The sequence below is a fragment of the Antrostomus carolinensis genome, unplaced genomic scaffold, assembly GCF_000700745.2.
Source record: "Antrostomus carolinensis isolate BGI_N321 unplaced genomic scaffold, ASM70074v2 scaffold22279, whole genome shotgun sequence".
NCBI classification, from domain to species: Eukaryota; Metazoa; Chordata; class Aves; order Caprimulgiformes; family Caprimulgidae; genus Antrostomus; species Antrostomus carolinensis.
In genome coordinates, this window is record NW_010341018.1 from 25,544 (window position 1) to 44,055 (window position 18,512).

General features: G+C 45.0%; 1 protein-coding gene across 1 annotated transcript in view; it reads left to right on the forward strand.

The window, feature by feature from the left end:
- LOC104531473 (voltage-dependent T-type calcium channel subunit alpha-1H-like) overlaps positions 1-18,512 on the forward strand; it is a gene marked incomplete at both ends in the record, with an annotated part of 44,724 nt that overhangs the window by 14,654 nt on the left and 11,558 nt on the right. Inside the window, one exon of the mRNA XM_010176362.2 lies at positions 9,665-9,980. Within this exon, the coding sequence (XP_010174664.2) occupies positions 9,665-9,980 (316 nt within the window). The remainder of the gene's footprint in view (positions 1-9,664; positions 9,981-18,512) is intronic.

An 18,512-nucleotide genomic window follows, 5' to 3' on the forward strand; every position in this document is an offset into this window, starting at 1 on the left:
CACCACCCTCACAGTGAAGAACTTCTTCCTAATATCTAATCTAAACCTCCCCTCTTTCAGCTTAAACCCATTTCCCCTTGTTCTGTCATTAACTGCCCTTATGAAAAGTCCCTCCCCAGCTTTCTTGTAGCCCCTTCAGGTACTGGGAGGCTGACATAAGATCTCCCTGGAGCCTTCTCTTCTCCAGGCTGAACAGGCTTTCTCACGTTTTTCCTCTGCATGTGAAAGACAAGGATGTTAGTGGTTTGGATTAATCCAAGGAAGCTGAGATCCCTGACTTTGGGAATTTGAGGATTTAGATTTTTTTTATTTTTTTAAGTATTAGAGCTCTCCTAAAATTGACAGTTCCCAAAACTGTACAGGTCCAGGAGGTCACCAAGCACACCACACCACCTGGCAGGGGATTGATGAGGTTTTCTGGGTGCTGGTACAGACAGCACCAGGCAGATGCTGCTGAAACACATAAATAAATGTTTGTAGGTGTATCAAGAGAAGAAGTTTGATGTGAAAAGCAGTAAAGACATTTGTACACCGCGCTCAGTCTGGGACAGGCATCAGGGATGGGCAGCACTTGTGATCACTTGATCTTTTTGATGCAAACTTTAGTTTTGGTTCTTCCAAGCTAGGCAGTTGCAGGGAGCAGCATCCCTGCTAGGTGCTGAGGGTGCTAATAAGCCTTAATTACCCTGATGAGCCTCACTTTGGACCCACCCACACCCTACCCATGACCCAGGAGCTCTATTTAAGCTCAGCCTATGGTGCTTGGTTCTGGTTTGAGCTGTGCTGTTGTTGTGTTTGTCTCCAGTTCTGTCTTTGTTTCTGGTTTCTTTGGCTCCTGCCTGAGTTCCCAGAGAGCTTGGACTCTTCTGCACTTGCCCCTTCAGAGGTGCAGTGTAAGGACACACTTTGAAACCCATCAGCACAACAGATCAGACTCAAGAGAAGCCTGCAAGCTCCTGCAGAAAAGGGAGCTCTGCTTGGGAAAATCCTTCCAAAGGACTCCTGCCAGAGAGTGCTGGAGATGTCAGTGGCTCAGAGGTGAGGAGATGCCTAAGACTAGCTAATCAGGGCAACCCTAGCTCTGTAAGAGAGGATAGAGCCTGTAATTATATCTGTGTGTAATCATCTGCTGTCTACAACTTGTATTGTGTCTGGAAGACAAGCAGAGATTATCCCTCAGCTCTACTCCAGGTCCTGTTTCTGCCTCTCACTGGTTGGTCCTGTGGCTTTCAGCTCTCTGAGCCTTTCTCTGTCCTGCAGACCATCTCTGATGGCACTTACTCATCCCATCAGAGGTGCTGAAAGGCAGAAAGTTGATGAGTCTGCCATGTGTGTATGCTTCTGCTCCTCCATCTTGATGCTCCAACCTCACAAGCTCTCTCCTGCACCCATGCCAGGTATTTGCTGGTCACCAAGACCCTCTGTCACTCACAGTAACCCCTGAGATGTCATTTCAAAGCCCAAAGAGTTCTGTTAAAGCTGTTCTGGGGTGGTCCTGTTGCATGGGGTGGGCACAGTGTGCAGGCAGTGCTTTGAGCAGAAGGAGTGCAGAGCTGTAATTAGCTTTGGCGAGTCCTTCTCATCTCTTTGAGCAGGTTTCTAAAATGCTGTGTGATTTCTTGCAAAGTGGAGCTTTGAAAATTAACCACAGGGGAAACATTTGCTAAGTAGAGATATTAAGCAGCTTGGGGAAAGCAGGCTGTTACATAATGGCCATTAGCAGCATCAAAGACGTTGCAGGATTTTCTTATCAGGGTCTTGGTCCTGGTCACTGAAGGCAAAATCAGGCTCCTTGTGCTAAGCCTCAGGAGCTGTGTTTGAAGAGGCAGGAGGTTTGTGAGAGATCTTCTTCTTCCCACTTCACTGCAGCTCTGCACTGGTTCCTGGGTCCCCCCCAGCAGCAGATAGTGGTGAATTTGGGTGGCTGTGGGCTCTCCATTGTCTAATGCCGTGTGCTCAGGGGTACTGTGAACAAAGTCTGAGCATTCTAGAGAAATTTGGAGAAATGAGGCTTCTGGCGTGCCCATGGGGTGTCTATGTTGTAGGACAGGGCTACTCCAGCTCTGCTGGTGCCAGTATCAGCCCAATAAATGTGGGTTGCTCTGGTACCATCACCCAGGTTGAAGCTACTGTCTTTGTCTGTGTTTTGCTGGATCAGCTTTAGACCTGAGAAACCTGGTTGCAATGAACCAGTCCTTCCATTTCCAGCAGAAGCTATCCCAGGTTGATTGGAGCTTGGCGTGAAAGTTTTGGGGAATGCAGATGAAATTATTCCCATCTTTTCTGTTATTCCTGATTCATTCTCCTGAATCCATAGTTCCAGGCATCAGGGTATGGTTCACGCTTCCATTGGTCTTTAACACCTCAACAGGAGGAAAAGGCATGGAGTTACTTCAGTATGGCAGTAGCAGGGAAAGCACGTCAGGGTTACATCGTTCTGCTATTGTCAAGAAGGGCTAAAATACCCAGCACTGGACCCAAACTCACAGGTCCTGCTGATCAGCAGCAAGATCCCATCTGCCTGCAAGACAGTGTGGAGATACAGGCAAAGTCAAGCCCAGTGGTGGACTGGAGAGGGTCCATCACACTGTGTCCTCATGCTCCATCCCTACACCGAGCTGCTGTGGTTGGCATCGGTGCTGAAGAGCCTTGACCATCCATCCCCTTCCAGGGAGAGCTGCCAAAGAGAACAAAACCAACAAGAAAACCTTCACCCAGGGGATGCAGGATTAAAGTTAAGCTCTGGTTTTGGTTAGAAGTGAACAGAATAGAGCTCTGTGGGAAAGGGGGAATGAGATTCTGGTCACTTAGTTTTGTCTGCCAAGTCCCACTAAATCCCAGTGGTGGTATCCTCAGCCTACAATAATGTTTCCCAACCCTTCAGCAGGCTGTGGGGGGCTAGAAGATGGACAGGCATGTTGTGAACAGTGTTGGGGTTAAGCAGATGTTGGTCCTGGCTCAGATTTTCCATACAACTCTGTAAAAAGGGAAGACCTGAGTTATTGGTGGGGCTCATCTTGGTGGAGGTGTCAAACCCTCCCAGATGAAAACAGAACTGCTTTTAAGTGAGAGTGAGCATCTGAATGCAATCCAGGGTGCCAGGCAGGGAAGGGTCATAGCCCCAAAGCTTTTCTGGAGTAAAACAAGTGTAAGTGAGCTCAGAGACCGGTGTTTGAAGTACAGTTTCTTATCTGCAGTGTGCTTCTTTGCACACTTGCTGCCAGCAGCTTTCTAGGACATTCAACTTTACAGCAGGTAAAAGAAGTGACTTTGATTTTTGCCATCATTCTTCTTCCTGTGGAAACCTTTTCTTTTAAATCCCTCTTGAAAGTTGGCTGCTTCAAGTAAAGAAACTATTTTTAAATATAGTATATTCTGATAGAAATTTGGGGACATCTTTGAGGTGCACTGGAAATACCTGCTTTCTCTCACTCTGAAAATCACACTGTTGCAATGCAATATCATGCTGGAAGGAGGTTGTTTTATTGAGGACTCTCTTTTAGAAGTGATTTTGAAGGAATTATAGGCAATTACAGGGCTTTTGCAATAGTGGGTTGACAAGCAGTAAACTGGAGTGGGTCATTGCTGTTCAAGACATGTGAGAAGCTGTCACTTCTTGGCCAATCTTGGAGAGCAGAGTGGTGCCTTGGAGGGCTCCGGTGGCTCAGACACCTCTTCAAGCTCCAGGGAGCTCACTGGCCAGACTGTGCTTCCCCTGGCATTGCACAGCAGTGGGGAACAGCAATGCCAGGATGGTCTCCATTGCTGTGTAAGCCAGTGCAGGAGAAACCTTGACAGTGGGAGCTGGAGGGGAAATTTCACAAGAGCTTTTTGGTTGGTCTGGTCTGAAAAAGGAAGGCTTGGTATGCATGTGTGGGAAGGGCAAGCGAAGCCACCAGTTTATCTGTAAGATCTTCAGGATGAAGACATGGACCAGAGGAGGCCACTAAAATGATCAGAGGGATGAAGAAAGGTTGAGAGAGTTGGGGTTGTTCAGCCTGGAAAAGAGAAGTCTCTGGGGAGATCTTACTCCAGCATTTCAATACTTGAAGGGCCTGTAAGAAAGATGGGGAGAAACTTTTCAGTAGGGCCTGTGGTGTTATGACAAGGGGTGATGGTTTTAAACTAAAAGAGGGGAGATTTAGACTAGATGTAAGGAAGAATTTTTTTTACAATGAAAGTGGTGAAACCCTGACCCAGGCTGCCCAGAGAGGTGGTAGAAGCCCCATCCCTGGAAACATTCAAGCTCAGGTTGGATGTGGCTCTGAGCAACCTGATCTGGTTGAAGATGTCCCTGCTCACTGCAGGGGGTTGGACTAGGTGGCCTTGAAAGGTCCCTTCAACCCAAACCATCTATGATTCTATGTGTATCTCCCCCCACACAGCCCCTCTGGCTCCCTCCTGCCACCATGAGGTGCTATCAGTGTCACTAAAGGAACTGGGTCATCCCCAGCTTGTCTGGGTTGTTGCTGCTGAGGCTGTTCCTTGCTTGTGTGTTTTTATGCAGGGAAGTGTTTTCCCCCTCATGGAGCCTTTCAAGGAACTCAGGAGGTTGGAAGCAGCAGAAGGGAGAGAGCTGTGAAGTGCTTTATATTTATCTAATGCTGCAGGACAGTTATAATGTGAACACTTCAGTCTTAATTAACTCTGTACCTGCTTTGGCTCCTTGGCTTATGTAGCGCTGCGAGAAGACACGCATGGCCAAGGCAGATAGCTCTGAGCTTGTCTGAAAGGTACTTCTGAATTCTGCTTAATTGCTCCTCCTGGCATCGCTCTGTGCTGCATCGTTGGGTTGTCAGTAGGATTTCCTCCAGAAAGCAGCCTCCTCTTTGAGGGAACGGATCCTGCTTGGTGCTGAGTTTCTTTCACCTTTTCCCTTTCCTCCTCTGCTCCTCAGGAAGCTGTAGCAGGATCGTGCTCAGCGCACACGCGCTGTACTCCAGTGGTTGTGGATGATGTCCTGCATGGGATGGTTGGACTGGGAGGACTGACCCTGAGGGAAGGTGGAGCAGAGAATTGTTCAACCTCCTTTGACATGGGAGAGAATGGACTTTCCTGCCCCACTGTTGTCCTACCTGCACATGAACGTGCTCAGGAACAGAGAAAGGAAAATCCATTGCAAGGCTGCTGCAAGCCCAGAGGAAGATGTGCACTGGGCAGCTGGCCGAGAAAGGGGTGTTAATCCTTTCTAATGTGATAACAAGATCCATTCTGGGGCTTAGTTTCTTATGTCTTTTCCCCAGAGCACAAGTGTCTTGTGATTAGTGGACTCATTACCATTAATAAGTTAGTTGAACTATGGCTGTTGGCAAGTAACAAGGAAGTTGGACTGACCTTTCCTGCATGTGGAGGTAGATGGTCTTGGCAGAGTGAATTCATTTATTTCGTGGATACTGGGGATTCCCTCATTCAGCAACACTGTTGTTTCTCATTCTTGCTCACCTTCCTTCTTTACCATTTTTGGTTTTGCCAGAAGAGTCTTCAAGCAGAAGAACTAGAAAATGGTCTTAAGTTTGCAATGCTTCCTGTCAGTTGGTGTGTCCATTCCCCTCTGTCCTCTGCGATGACAGAACATCACACAGGTGCAGGTCCCTCCCAGCTGCACAGATTCTCATGGTGTCTCTGTGCCCAGGGCAGATATGGAAGAAGGAAGGGCTTGAAAAGGGCTGGGCAGAAATTGGTCCCCATGTGACTGATTTTGGCCTGTCATAGAGAGGACTTTCTTTTAATTTGTAAATTATTCTGGGGACGATTTAAAACATGAGCAAAGCAGAGAAAAGGGAGGATAAAATCAGTTAGGCAGCAGCAGAACCAAGTCAAGCTTCATCCGCCCTTTGCAGTCAAGCTGTGCTTTGTTTTCCTGGTTTTATTTTCCTCCCACAGCCACCAAAGTGTGTCGTTCTTTTGGTTCTCCAGAGAATTTGTGCCCAGATCTTCTCTAGGCATCTTATTAGATCACAGCCCAGGGCGCTGTATCTGCAGGCAGTATTTCTCCTTCAGCCCAAGGCTTCCTAAACGGTGACTCATGGGTAACATGCAGCCTCTCAAATCTGTGTATGTGGCTCATCAAGAGCTTTTCCAGTTGCAATGTGTAGTGAACAGAGAAGCATTGCATGGGAAGGGAATTGGTCCTGTAGGTCTCCAGCCTGGCTGCATCCCCTCCTTCCAACAAAACTGGGGACGTGTTCCAGCAGAATTGACTGGCATATTGCTCTCTGTCCAGCCTGCCCAGCTGGGGTGGACATATCAGGAGAACAGAGATCAGCTCTAGGGATTGAAATAAAGATAATTAATCTGGGACAATGAACATGTGTCAGAGTCCTGCAGCTGGGAGGGCAGACAGCTGCAGAGTCGCGTGTGGCACCGAATGTTGTGTGTATTGTCCTGTGGTGGGAGAGGCAGCTTGGGTGTGAGGTCGGAGTGGAGCATCACGCTGATGCATCAGCCCTTCTGGCTGAGCACTACTTCCATGGTCAGTGTTCTTGGCACAGGCATGTGTGTGTCTGCAACTAAACACAAAACTACTCCCAGGAAAGGAGCTTGTGCAGCCATAGCTGCTAATTACACAATCATCCATCCAGATGGTCTGTCTCCCTCTGCAAGTCCAGCTTTGCTCTGGGTAGAATCCTAATTACACTGGCCCAGGAGCTGCGGTGTGCTGAGCCTTCCCCTCCTGCCTACTGCAAAAAGGTGTTTCTGATCAAGAAACCCCTGCTGCTGGTGTTGTGGTGGAGTGTTGCTTCCAGGATGATGAAGGAAATAAGTTTTTGCTGTGTTTCACAGCTTCACCTGGATCTGGAGAAAGTTTTTCTGGCTGGTCAGTTGTAGTGTGGAAGAGTATGTCACTGGAGTGGCACATCCAGATCAAAGAGCCTTGGTCAGTGTTAGAATCATAGAATTGTTTGGTTGGAAAAGACCTTTGAGATCGAGTCCAACTGTACCTGTCCACTACTAAACCAGATCTCTGAGCACCTCATCTACCCATCTTTTAAATCCCTCCAGGGATGGGGACTCCACCACCTCCCTAGGCAGCCCATTCCAGTGCCTACATCATTTGAAGGGAAATGAGAAAGAGCAGGGGATGATGTTCCTGAGATCACACCAGGTTCTTGCAGAGCGGTATGTTCAATGTGTAGTTTCAGGGCTGCAGGTCACTGTCTGAGACTCGCCTCTGGGGCTTTCTCTGCTGCAAGCACCAGATTTGGGCTTTGAGCTGCCCAGACCCCAGATGAAGTTTTGAGTTTGCATGACTTGTCACACTGGGGACTTGAGAACTGCAGAGATCTGTTGAGGCTGAGTTGGAGGTCCAGATGCTTTGATGAGAAGGTACCAAATGAGACTTCTGCCATTGTCTGAGGGACTTAGAGTAGCTCTTTGCCTGTGACTCACAAAGTCCTGATTTCAAGAGTGAGGTCAGCCCCAGGGAAGCCGGTCATGCCCCAGTGTCCTGTGGCCATGCTACTTTGCTGTATCAGGCAGTGTAAGTGTAGTCCAGGCTTGGTCTGGGCTCTGGATGTCCTAGACCCCTGTCACCACCACAGGATGTGGAAAGCCCTGATTCCAATGTCCCATTTGAAAGACTTCAGAGCTACCGAGCACCTGCTATTGAGGGGTCTAATCTAGGTCTGCTAATCAGACCTGTACCCATGGCCTATCAAACCTGGAGGTTTTAGAAGAAAATGTCCTTCCTGAGGTTGGTGGGGCTGGGATGGCTCTGCCCTGGGCTACATCACATTTCATGGAGGTGCAGAGCCCTCCCAGCACCTCCCTGGGTCAGCAGGCTCAGGCAAGGCCTGTGGCTGTTAAGCAGAGATGTCCCAGGTGTGTGGGGTCTCCACCACATGTATCTGGGGGTGCAGGACCCCTTTGCATCTGAACTGAGGCCCTCTCAGCCTTCCTGCTAAAGCCAAAACAGAGCTGCCAGGGCTCTGCCTGCCACTGGTGAGCAAGGAGAAGTCGCTTCTCAGGTGTCCTTTCTCCTCCTCCCTCTGTTTCTTCTCTCAAGTTCTCCAGCTGTCTTTGCCCACAGTCTGTAGCACTCCCAGACACGTCCCTGTGCCTCGGTGTGTTTTAATCCTTCACAAGCTTCACAATACCCCCCTCTGTGTGACAAACTCTGCTGGTTGTAACGTCTGATCTTCTAGCAAACACCGCGCTAGCGTAGCGCTCAGCCTTTTCTTCAGCTTGTTTTATATGGAAATTTCCTCCAAGTGAAACCAATCTGTGGGAGGGGAAGGAGAAGGCTTTTAGACAGTCCTGGAGGAAAAACAGTTTTTCAAGTTTCTTCCTTGTCTCTTGAATCTAAAATGTAGAAACTGGGAGGAAGGTATTTCAGTTTTGTCTAGAGGTGTGGGAGCACTGTGCAAGGGGAGAGGAAGAGCTGGTCAATACATTTAATCACCAGCAAACAATGCCCACTTCCTCTGATGTGCTACTCTTGCCTAGCCTTGAAGCTGGATGAGCCCTCAACACCCATCTCAAGTAGTTCGTTGATGGAGGAGAACAAAATTCCCCAAGAATGTTGTTCAGGGCTAATTTCCCCTCAGCTCCATCCTGTAGCAATTGCTGTCACTTTAAAGTGCAGTTACTGAGTGACTCCTGCTTCACTCAAGGGTTTTGGGGAACAATTTCAAGCAATTGTATGGAGTAGCACCAGTTTGGCACTCATTAGAGCCAAATTTATTCAATACTTAGGTACATTCAGAAACAGATAAAAATACAGCTCTCCTGTCTTGAAGAATTACCTGCTTATCTTCTACCCACATCTCACTTGGTCGTGTAATTTGGGTGTTGCCTTTTCCCTTATCTCCTGACTGGTTCTATAGCGTCTTAGATCCCTGCAGCTCTGAACATGGCAGATAAAGTCAGCTCTAGGACTTTCCACCTTCTCATTTTGAGCAGAGTTTCAGCAGTGTGAGTGCCAGTGGGTCTTACTAATGTTAATCAAACAGCATGAGAAGTCCTGAACTCTGGTTGCTCGCTGATCTGCCTTAGAGCACGGGTTGGGAAAAGGCACATCCCTGCCATGCTGCAATTAGAGCACTTGCTTATCTTCACTGTAACAGAGCCATAAACTTTATCCAGGCCAGTTAAATCAGATATGCAGTCAGCACACAGTTCCCATTAATGTGGGCTCTTTCTTTTCTTACGTAAGTACAGAGGAATTTGTGATGGCCTGTGGCTGGATCTCTCCTCGTTGAAGTTCAGCTCACCCATCCCAGAGAGGTGCTGAGGGGCAAATTTATTGAAAAGCTGCTTTGCCATCAGCTGTTCTGAAGGACGTTCTGAGCATCAGAAGAGCTATCTTAAAATTTTTAGATGGAAACAAAAAGTTCCCTAGTTTTTTGGGAAGCACGTGACCTACTGGGGTTTTTCTTTCTAGACCCTCACCTTTCAACTGTCCCCTTTGCTTGGGAGAGCTCATGCTGATCTTTAACTGAAAGATCACTGGTGCCTTACAGGATAATACTGTAAATAAAAACCTTTGTAGACAATGGTAAGGGCTGGTATCTCAACTGTGGCTTGCTGTCCCCACTCTGATGGGGCTGAAGGGCAAAGGAGAAATAACACACCCAAACCAGGCACAGGAACCAGCACCTTTTGCTGCTGATGAAACAAGGGATGCATCATTTGTTCTCATCCTTCTCTTTCTTCCCCTCTCCAGGACATACAACCTTACCTTCCTGCATCCGTACTACCGGACAGACGAAGCTGAGGAGAACCCATTCATCTGCTCATCGCATCGTGAAAACGGCATGCAGAAATGCTCCAACATCCCAAACAGGAAGGAGTACAAGGTGGAGTGTACTTTGAGCATGGACTCCTACACCCCAAGTTTGTACAACCCTGACTTCAGCAGCAGGAGTGCCTGCATAAACTGGAACCAGTATTACAACGTATGCATGGCAGGGGATGTGAACCCACACAATGGAGCTATCAATTTTGATAATATTGGATATGCCTGGATAGCTATTTTTCAGGTAGGATCCTCCTAAAGATTTTTCTGTTTCTTTTTGTTTTGTCATATTTTTGCTTGGAAAGGTTTTGATAGATGCATCAGAGGAGAAAGGAATTTGCTTGCACCTGCATGAAACTGCAAATAAAGACACATTGAGTAAATGAATTGGATGATAACCTGCCCAAATTTTGCAAGAGAACATTTAGAGAGAACAGACATTTTTTTCAGTGCATTTTAAAAGAAAGGGAAAATACTTCTTGAGGCAGACAAAAGTATGGCAAGTTCTAGCACTGTAAATCAGACCTGGATAAATCCCAGGGATTTTTGAGCATTAGGGTCTTTATTGCTGCAGTATCAGGAAATGGAGAGTGTTGTCCAGGTCCTTAAGCAAGCATTAATAACATCCTAAAATGTAGGAACTAGCTTGATGGCATGGTTTGAGCTTGATTCTAGAACTGCAGGGTTATACTGGTTAGCATGGTATAGTGGAGGGAGGGAGAAATAATCTTACTGGTCCATTCTGACTGGGATACCAGTGATGAGATATTACTCGTGGAATTTGAGTCTCTCTGGATCCACATCTATACAGCTCTTCACTAGAGACCAAAGTGCTTCTCGCTCAGACTAGGGGAGCCTTTACAGGTGACAAAAACACTCCAGCAACTGAAGCATTTTCAAAGCATTTGTAGCTCTGGAACAGTTCATAACTCATCTACACAGTCCAGAGGTAATGGTCTCTTAGGGCTAGCCTGTTTTAAATGATCCATGTACTGTTTTCCATTTTTAATTTGCACTTTCTGGTTTTAATACAAATTTCTTTATGCTTTTGGCTAGATGCCCTCTTTTATTTAGTCCTCCTGAAGTATAAGTGGCATCTGTTCCTAAAAGAGAAAAGAATTCTCCTTTTAGTTTTGTTAATGATGAATAATTATTCATTCAGAGCTCTAAATTTCATTTATGAATTTCCTTCTTAGTTTCATATTGCAACATGAACTTAATAACTTTCTGTTTTCATCTGGGAGCTGTAAAGGGGCGATTGCTTGCTCTGAGCATCTTGTTTGCTCTCATGCTGTCATAGTAGCACACCTTGAATCACACTGGTGTCAGAGGCTTAAAAGCAAACCCAGAAAGGTTCAGACAGATCCCATGTCTTTACTAGGTTATGTTTTTAAAATGGTTTGGTTCTTTTCTGGATTTAGTATGTTAAGAGAGGAGCTGCTGTAGTGGTTTTGCAATTGCTGCATAAAGGAAAGAGGGAAATCAGAGGGAGGATAGTAAATAGGTGTCTGGCTGCACTTGCATTCTCCTTTTTCTGCTCTTGCATAGTTCTTTGACAGAGCTTGATGGATGCACCCAGGAGGTCCCGTCTGGCTCCCACCACGGGGCAGCAATGTTCTTGCCAGAGAAAGGGCAGAGGATGATGGGTTGCAGACTGCCTGTCCTAGTGCATTGAAAATGAGCAGGTGCTTCTCGAGGGGTCCTGCTTCCTCTTCACTTCCTGAGCCTTTTTGCAGGCTGCAAGTTCTCATTTCATGTTGGTGTTTCAATTCTTCAGCTTGAAAATGTACAGTTTAAAGCCAGGGAGAACACACCAGCCACAGCAGAGATTTCAACTGATTCCTTTGGGCAGAGCAGAGTGTCTGGCAAAGTTGGATATTGTATCCATAGATCATTTTGGCAGCTGCCAGGAGGTTTATGATTGGTTTTAGTGCTGCTTAGGCCATCCAAATGCTAAAGAGTATTTCCAGCCAAAAACTCTTCTTACATCTTTATTCCTTTTAAAAGTAAGGACTTTCTTTTAAAAGCTGAAAACTATATAACTCCAGGTAAAGAAGCAGCTGTTGGAAGTAAGGTGCTTGTGTAACTTTGATATGGAAAGAGTAAATCATTACTGCAAGAGGCTGGATGCTAAATCAAAACAATTGCTGTAAGCAGAGAACATTTAACAAATAAAGCTATTGAGTTGTGCTCTCATTACATTTAATAGTTGAAGCTGGGTAGTGCCAGGTCCGCAGTTAGATGAGGCCTCAAAGTAAGTAGTGCAGAAAGTAGAACTGATGGTTTTAGTAGCTCAGGAGCTTCCCTGTGAATTGGTATTGAATTACTGGGCAGAAAGCACTCTGCTGTGTTCTGGATGAGACAGGTTCCAATTGTCCTGATCCCTTCTGAGGAATAATGAATACATGGTAGTTTGCAAGAGTTATAAGGGTGGACTGAACCTCAAGGTCTGGCAAGCCTCCAGTTTGCATAATGGCAATCTTTGTACTCAGCTGGATAGAGCATCCCTCATGATTTATCCCAAATGAGTTGGAAATCTAACATGGTTTAAGAGCTGTCAGAAGGGATGTTGGTGAAATGAGCCCCACAGGTGAGATTTGGAAGGAAGCTTCCAAATGCAGTGACTGCAAGTCATGCCCAAGAGTTTCCAAGGCTGTAGTTTGATACTGTGCAGGATGAGAGAAAACAAAACCAAAAGCAGACTTTGACATTGAAATCTGAAGATCTCTACTCCAAAAATGTCCTTGGGAATGGTGCACCAAGGCAGGAGGCTAGCAGTATGGCCAAGCTCTTTCAGCTGCCAGAATTTGGATTTAAACAGCCAAGCTGAAAGACATTTAACTTCATGGTAATGATCATGAACCTGGCACACGGCAGCGGGGCAAACCAGTGAAATGCATTGTTGACCTTCCAAGCAGAAGAGTAAGTCAGAGGCATTGGACATGAGAACCAACCTAGTGCAGATAATAAAATCTTAAAGCAATATAGATGATGGCTCCGTCCATGGGTGTTTGAAAGGGTAATAATTCCTTATGTAATCCTGCAAGTGATTCATGTTTTGATTCCCCTCATTTGTTGTGTAATAGGCTAATTCATGTATATATTTGTTACAAAGGCATGTTCAATGGCAAATTATGTGAACTAATTAGCCTATTACAGAATAAATGAAAGGAGATGGAACCTAAATTAACTGTGAGGTTTGGCATGATATTAAGATCCCTTTATTGCACATGAATTTTAGCCGCAACAATAAGAGCAGTAATTACAGGTATTGTTGTCACACTGCAAATGATTAATTACCCACCTAACCAAAGTCCAATTTAATTTGAATTACTGACAGTCTCAGTGGAGCAACCAAAACATTGCCACCTCCCTAACCATCAGGCTTGGTGTGGCCAGGCCTGAATGCACAAACCCTATTAAAAGAAAAGGAGGTTGGATGGCTGGTAAGATACACAGTTTGGGAAGAAAATGTGATTTAAGCTACTTTGCAAACCACAGAACCATTGCTTGGATGACTTCTTGTCTGACTTCCAGAAAAGTAAGACCTCTAACAGCACTTTATTTCGGGAGGCAATGCTTTTGGCAAAAACTAGTGAGGCTAAGTTGAAGGAGCAATAACTTCAGCTAGGCAGGACCAAGGCGAGAGCAAGGGAACAAGCTGTACCTCTGTGCCTCCTTCCAGGGTGTAGTTGGAAGGACTGAACTTTGAGAGCAAATGTACAGGAAAAAAATATGGGCATTTTCTGAAATGTCCATCCAATAATGAGAGAAGATTTGTCTGGCAGGTAGCTGGTGTTGGCTGAGTTGCCTTTTCTATGATCTCTTCTTCACATGTTGTGTTTCAGAAGTAGTTGTGTTTTCCAAGGGGCTTCCTTAATGAAAGACCCTCTTGAAATTAGTCCTTGGATGCAGCTCTCGGATTCATGATTTTGTTTCTGGCTGATGTTATTCTGAGTGCATATTGCTTCTATGAGGTTTTGCTTAAGAAGACATCTCGGTTAACAAGTTAATCAAGTCATCCAAGTAACACATCTCTGGCCCATCATCAGAAGGCTCTAGCGAGGGAATTCTCGGAGGAGACTGTTTTGTATTCAGCACCCCCCTTGCTGCTGTCAGGAAAAAAAAAAACAAACCTGGTTGTGTTCATGAGAGCTGAAGACAGCCCAGCAGGCACATGGCATGATAAGAATGCCCAAGAAAAGAAAAGCTGAATCACCTTCTGAAGAAAGATGTCTGGAAGTAGAGCAGTATTAAAGGAACTGTCAGCAGCAGCAAGAGTTCAAGGTGTTATCTTGATGCTGTGCTTAGATGGAGAATTTCTCATTGCACCTGGTCTCACCAAAGCTAGGAGTATGTTACAGCCATGAAGATGTGGGTGAGCAGCTCCGAAGAGAGAACAAGTTTGGGGTGGGAAAGTGAGAGAATTGATGCCACCCACTTCTTTCATTTGTCCTTCTGTAGACACTTTACTCCTAACACGGTGGCAGGCTGCCGGAGCAGGTACGACAGCTGGCAGTGACAGCCGTATGCTGCAGGCCACCTGCTGAAATAACCCTTTTGTTTGGATGTGAAGTTACCTCTTCTGTGCTCTAGCTTGTCAAAAAAGCCCCTGGGAGCTTGTGTAAGCGATCTCAATCCAATCAAGGATTTATTCTTTTTGACCCTGCACTATGTGCTGATGAGGAGTTTGTTTTGTCTCTGTGTTGCTGACTCTGCTTCTGCCAAGATCTGCAGCCCTGTGAGCTGTGCCTGTAGGTGGGCCAGCTGAGAAGGTACAGACCTTGGGGGGAGATTTCAGGTTTGGAAAGAGAAAAGTTCATTTATCTCATTTCTCCATTGTTTGGTGCCCTGATCTGTTGCGCAGCCGTTACCCACTTCACATTGTTTCAGCCTCTGTACATCATGATTGAGATCTTTCCCTGAGGATTTCTCCCTTGCCTGGAAATCTTTCAGCTATATCTGTAATGGGAACCATCTCTTCCATTCGAATTAAAGGAAAAACAACATGCAATTCAGTGTGCTTCTGCTGTGGCCAAACACAAGAATGAGCTTGAAGCCCCTTCTCATCTATTCTGTCACTCAATCAAGAAAAGATATTGTTTCAGGAGACAAGACCTGAAGCTCTAACATTGCTTTCCCCTAGAGTAAGCACAAACCTTCATCCTGGAACCTGCTGGCAGGACAGAATTGGCAGGGTCCTTCCCTTTGGTTCCTACTTGCACATCTTCCTCTTAGCTGGGCGGTCACTTGGATATTAACAAGGACCTTTCCGGGGCCTCTTTCTCTTGCTTTGTTGCTGGGACCTTAGGTTACCTCAACCAAGTTCCTTACAAAATGACAGCTCAGGAATGGTTACCCCAGTGTTTCAAGAGTGTTGTACACAAGATGTTATTAATACACTTGCCCGTCTGCTGCAACCTCTGTTCTCCCACTTTCAGTAGTCTTAAATATTTTGGGGAACAGCCAAAAGGCATGCTGAAGCAGGAGGAAGTGAAAGAGCCTGAGGCTTCTGACTCCAAATGTATTTGTGGGTGCAACGTGTAGTTTTGTGGGCCATGTTTTTCAGAAGCAGCTGTCACACTGGGTGCCCATGTTTTCAGAGTTCATTGAGTATATATTTTTTTGGCCAAAAAGACATTTTGTCAAATGATTCATTCTTTAAACTGATGTCACGTGTCAGCAATGCTTATCTGTGCTGAATTTGGCAAGAAGTTTTGGCTGGGGAGGAAAAAGAGAAAAGAGTTCTAAGCTTTTCATTTCCACTGCTTCAAGATGATGTTTTGTCACTAGATTTGAATTTGTCTTGGATCACCAAAAATATTTCACTCTAAATGATGGGGTTTGAGTTTTGTTGGTGTTGCTTTTTTTCATTTGGTCAGCCAAATAAACATCATTTTCTGCATTTGAAGAGCTTTCATGCTGAACACCCAATCTAAAAATATCCAGCCCCTTTAAAGCATCTCAGACTGTGCTTCCAAGAGAATTAGTTGCTTTTGAAAAATCTCCTTCATTTTGGAGGCTAGAAGGGATTGTTTCATATAGCACAAGTTAGAGGTGCCACCCTGATTGCAGGTCTGGACCCACTAACCTATGGGAGATATTAGAGGGACCCAGGGTGGCACAGAAACTTGCTACAAACTCTGTAGCTGTGGAAGGGTTTCATCCTACCTCAATCATATTCTTTTATTGAGAGCAGAAAGAAGGGTGCCTTCAGCAAGCCATGACCTAATCTGGAGTCCAGTTACATGATAGAAAAAGCCACTGGTCTTGAAGTGTATCAACAATTCTTACAGAGAAATCTTACTTTGGTTTGGTTGCCCCAAACCTGCTCCATGATCAGTCACTGCTATTGCACCTTGCACTGGGAGTTGTTGCATAGCCTAGGGGAGACTTGTCTGCTAAACCAAAGGTTCAGCTCCTTTACCCTGATGTTCCCACACAACGATCTCCATACTGTATTGAGCTGGCACATCCATCCAGGAGAACAAGACATGCCCTTCACTCTGATTAGTGTGAATGGGTAACATTTGGACACCTGAGATGTGTTTTGTGTCATAGTCCTGCACAGCGGACTAGTCGTGCTTGAAGCTGCACACCTTTTGTCCCCAGTAGTCTCTAACATAATTTGAAAGAGGGTTTAACGATACAATTAACAAAAATCCTTGTTTTTTTGCATTTGGGTCAGTTCCCCCCAACTGCTGCTGTGTTCCAGACAGTGGTGTCTGGAGAAGTGCTGTCACTCATGTAATTGCTATGTGGTAGACTCATCTGTAAGCAAGGATCTCAGTCTGGCTTCAGTTCCCTTCTCGCTGCAGACTCTTCATCTTTCAGCTTTGCTCTGCTATGGAACTCTGATTTATGGTGCTCTCTATGATAATGGACTCATTATTGCTGCAGCTAAACAGTTAAATACATTCCCTGTGCATGAGATACTTTACACAAACAATGAAGACAGAGGATAATTATCGCAGTAAATCAAACCTCATGAATATGGACTGAGATGTGATTTGTTATAAGCAGCAGTCATCTGAAATCAGTGATGTTTTTGCTATCAGATGAAGATCTTGCATTATTTAGTGTGAAATGGAGAGACAGTGACTAACCTGCCTTTTGTAGCAAAAGTTGTTGAGTGTTTATGCCATTTTTAAGCCTGTAACTTCACTTTCCTGAGGTTCTGGGCCACCAATAACGGCATCAGGGGTATGTCCAACTTCATTGCACGCTGGCTGCGCTCCTTGAGATCCACTGTGAACTGGTAATGCTGACCAGAGGTCACGTTTATGTGGAATAAATTTGAGAGGTCACAAATAAAAAACAGATCCAAGGTTGCACAGTTTCCTTTATTTCATCAGTGCAGGACCACTTTGCAGAGCAGATACATGCTTTGCAAGACTCTGAATTTATAAAGTCATGTCAAAAATTGCTTTTGAAAAGTAAGCAAACCCTCAAAGTGAAAGGAAAAGCATCTATTCAAAGAACATTCCTCAGAATATAATAAAACCTGTTTTTCTGACCACTGAGGTTACTTAAGAACATGTGTCATGACAAAACAATTAAAATTGTCAAGCTGGCTTCAAAAATAGTGATTTGATTCGCTGCCAAGGACTCTGCATATGGAAAAGGAAGACTCCATTATTCACTGGTCAGTGCTTGCTAACCAAATTGATGTGCCCGAGAGGGCAGAATACAGAGATAAGAGTCTTTCAGAAATGAATACTGAAGACCTTGTAAAACTTACCGAGACCATCATAGTAATGAATAGCTCTTGCAATTTATGATATCATTGGATTTTGTCTTGATGAGCTTTATAAAAATAAGAAATAAATAAAACAAACCCTTGCAACAGGGCCAGGGAAATGATGAGATAAAAAGTAAGTCTTCAGAGTTGCTGTTTGGTTCAGCAAAATTGATTTTGATGCAGATAATGCCCATCTTGTCCTCAAAGGACCCAATTTAGGCCAAATAAAAAGGGGCCGAGTGTGAATTATAATTATCAATTAAGATGAACACTTCAAATGATTTGGAAACACTTGGGTTTCTCTGTATCTCTGTGTGGTCATCTGCTTCAACCAGCCACCTGTAATTCTGAAATCAACCACCAAGGAAATTTCTGTTTGCCAGAGCTCTGGTTTTTAGGGGTTTTGATCAAAGTGTGAGATGCTGATTTTGGTTCCTATGCTTAGGGAAGTTGTCTCTACAAATGAAATCTCTTGAAGTAATCAGAGAAGTTAGATCTTGCCAGGAGAAAGGTCAGGCATAGGTTGGAGTTTTGTATTCTGTGCATTCAGTTCTTACAATCCTTTCACCTTCATTTCACAGTAATTTTCCAAACCTTCCTCCATTGATTAGTGGCACCTCAAGGCTGATCTACAGCAGTCCATCTGCCACTAGCCATTAGTGCTTTCCAATACACAGAAAGTAATCCAGTGTTTGACTTTACTGATTGAAGTAGTTTGTGTTGGAGTTTGTGGGTTGGATTTTTCCCCTTGGATGAGCCTTTTTTTTTTCTTTTTCTTAACTGACACTAAAGCAAAAAATAAACTGCTCTTGAATCTGTTATAACCAAGAACTTGCAAAAATTTTGGCAGAACTCAGAGACAAGGTTTCTTCTGATAAAAACTTTCTGACATAATAAAAGAAATTGTTCTGCAGAGACCTTTGAAGTGACCCCAGAATAAACAAAGTAAACCTCTTGTCTTCCTGGGAACAGTGAGGAGACCTGAGTTAATTGCCAGCATTTTTAATCTACATCTCCCTTGTGATTTTCACTCTG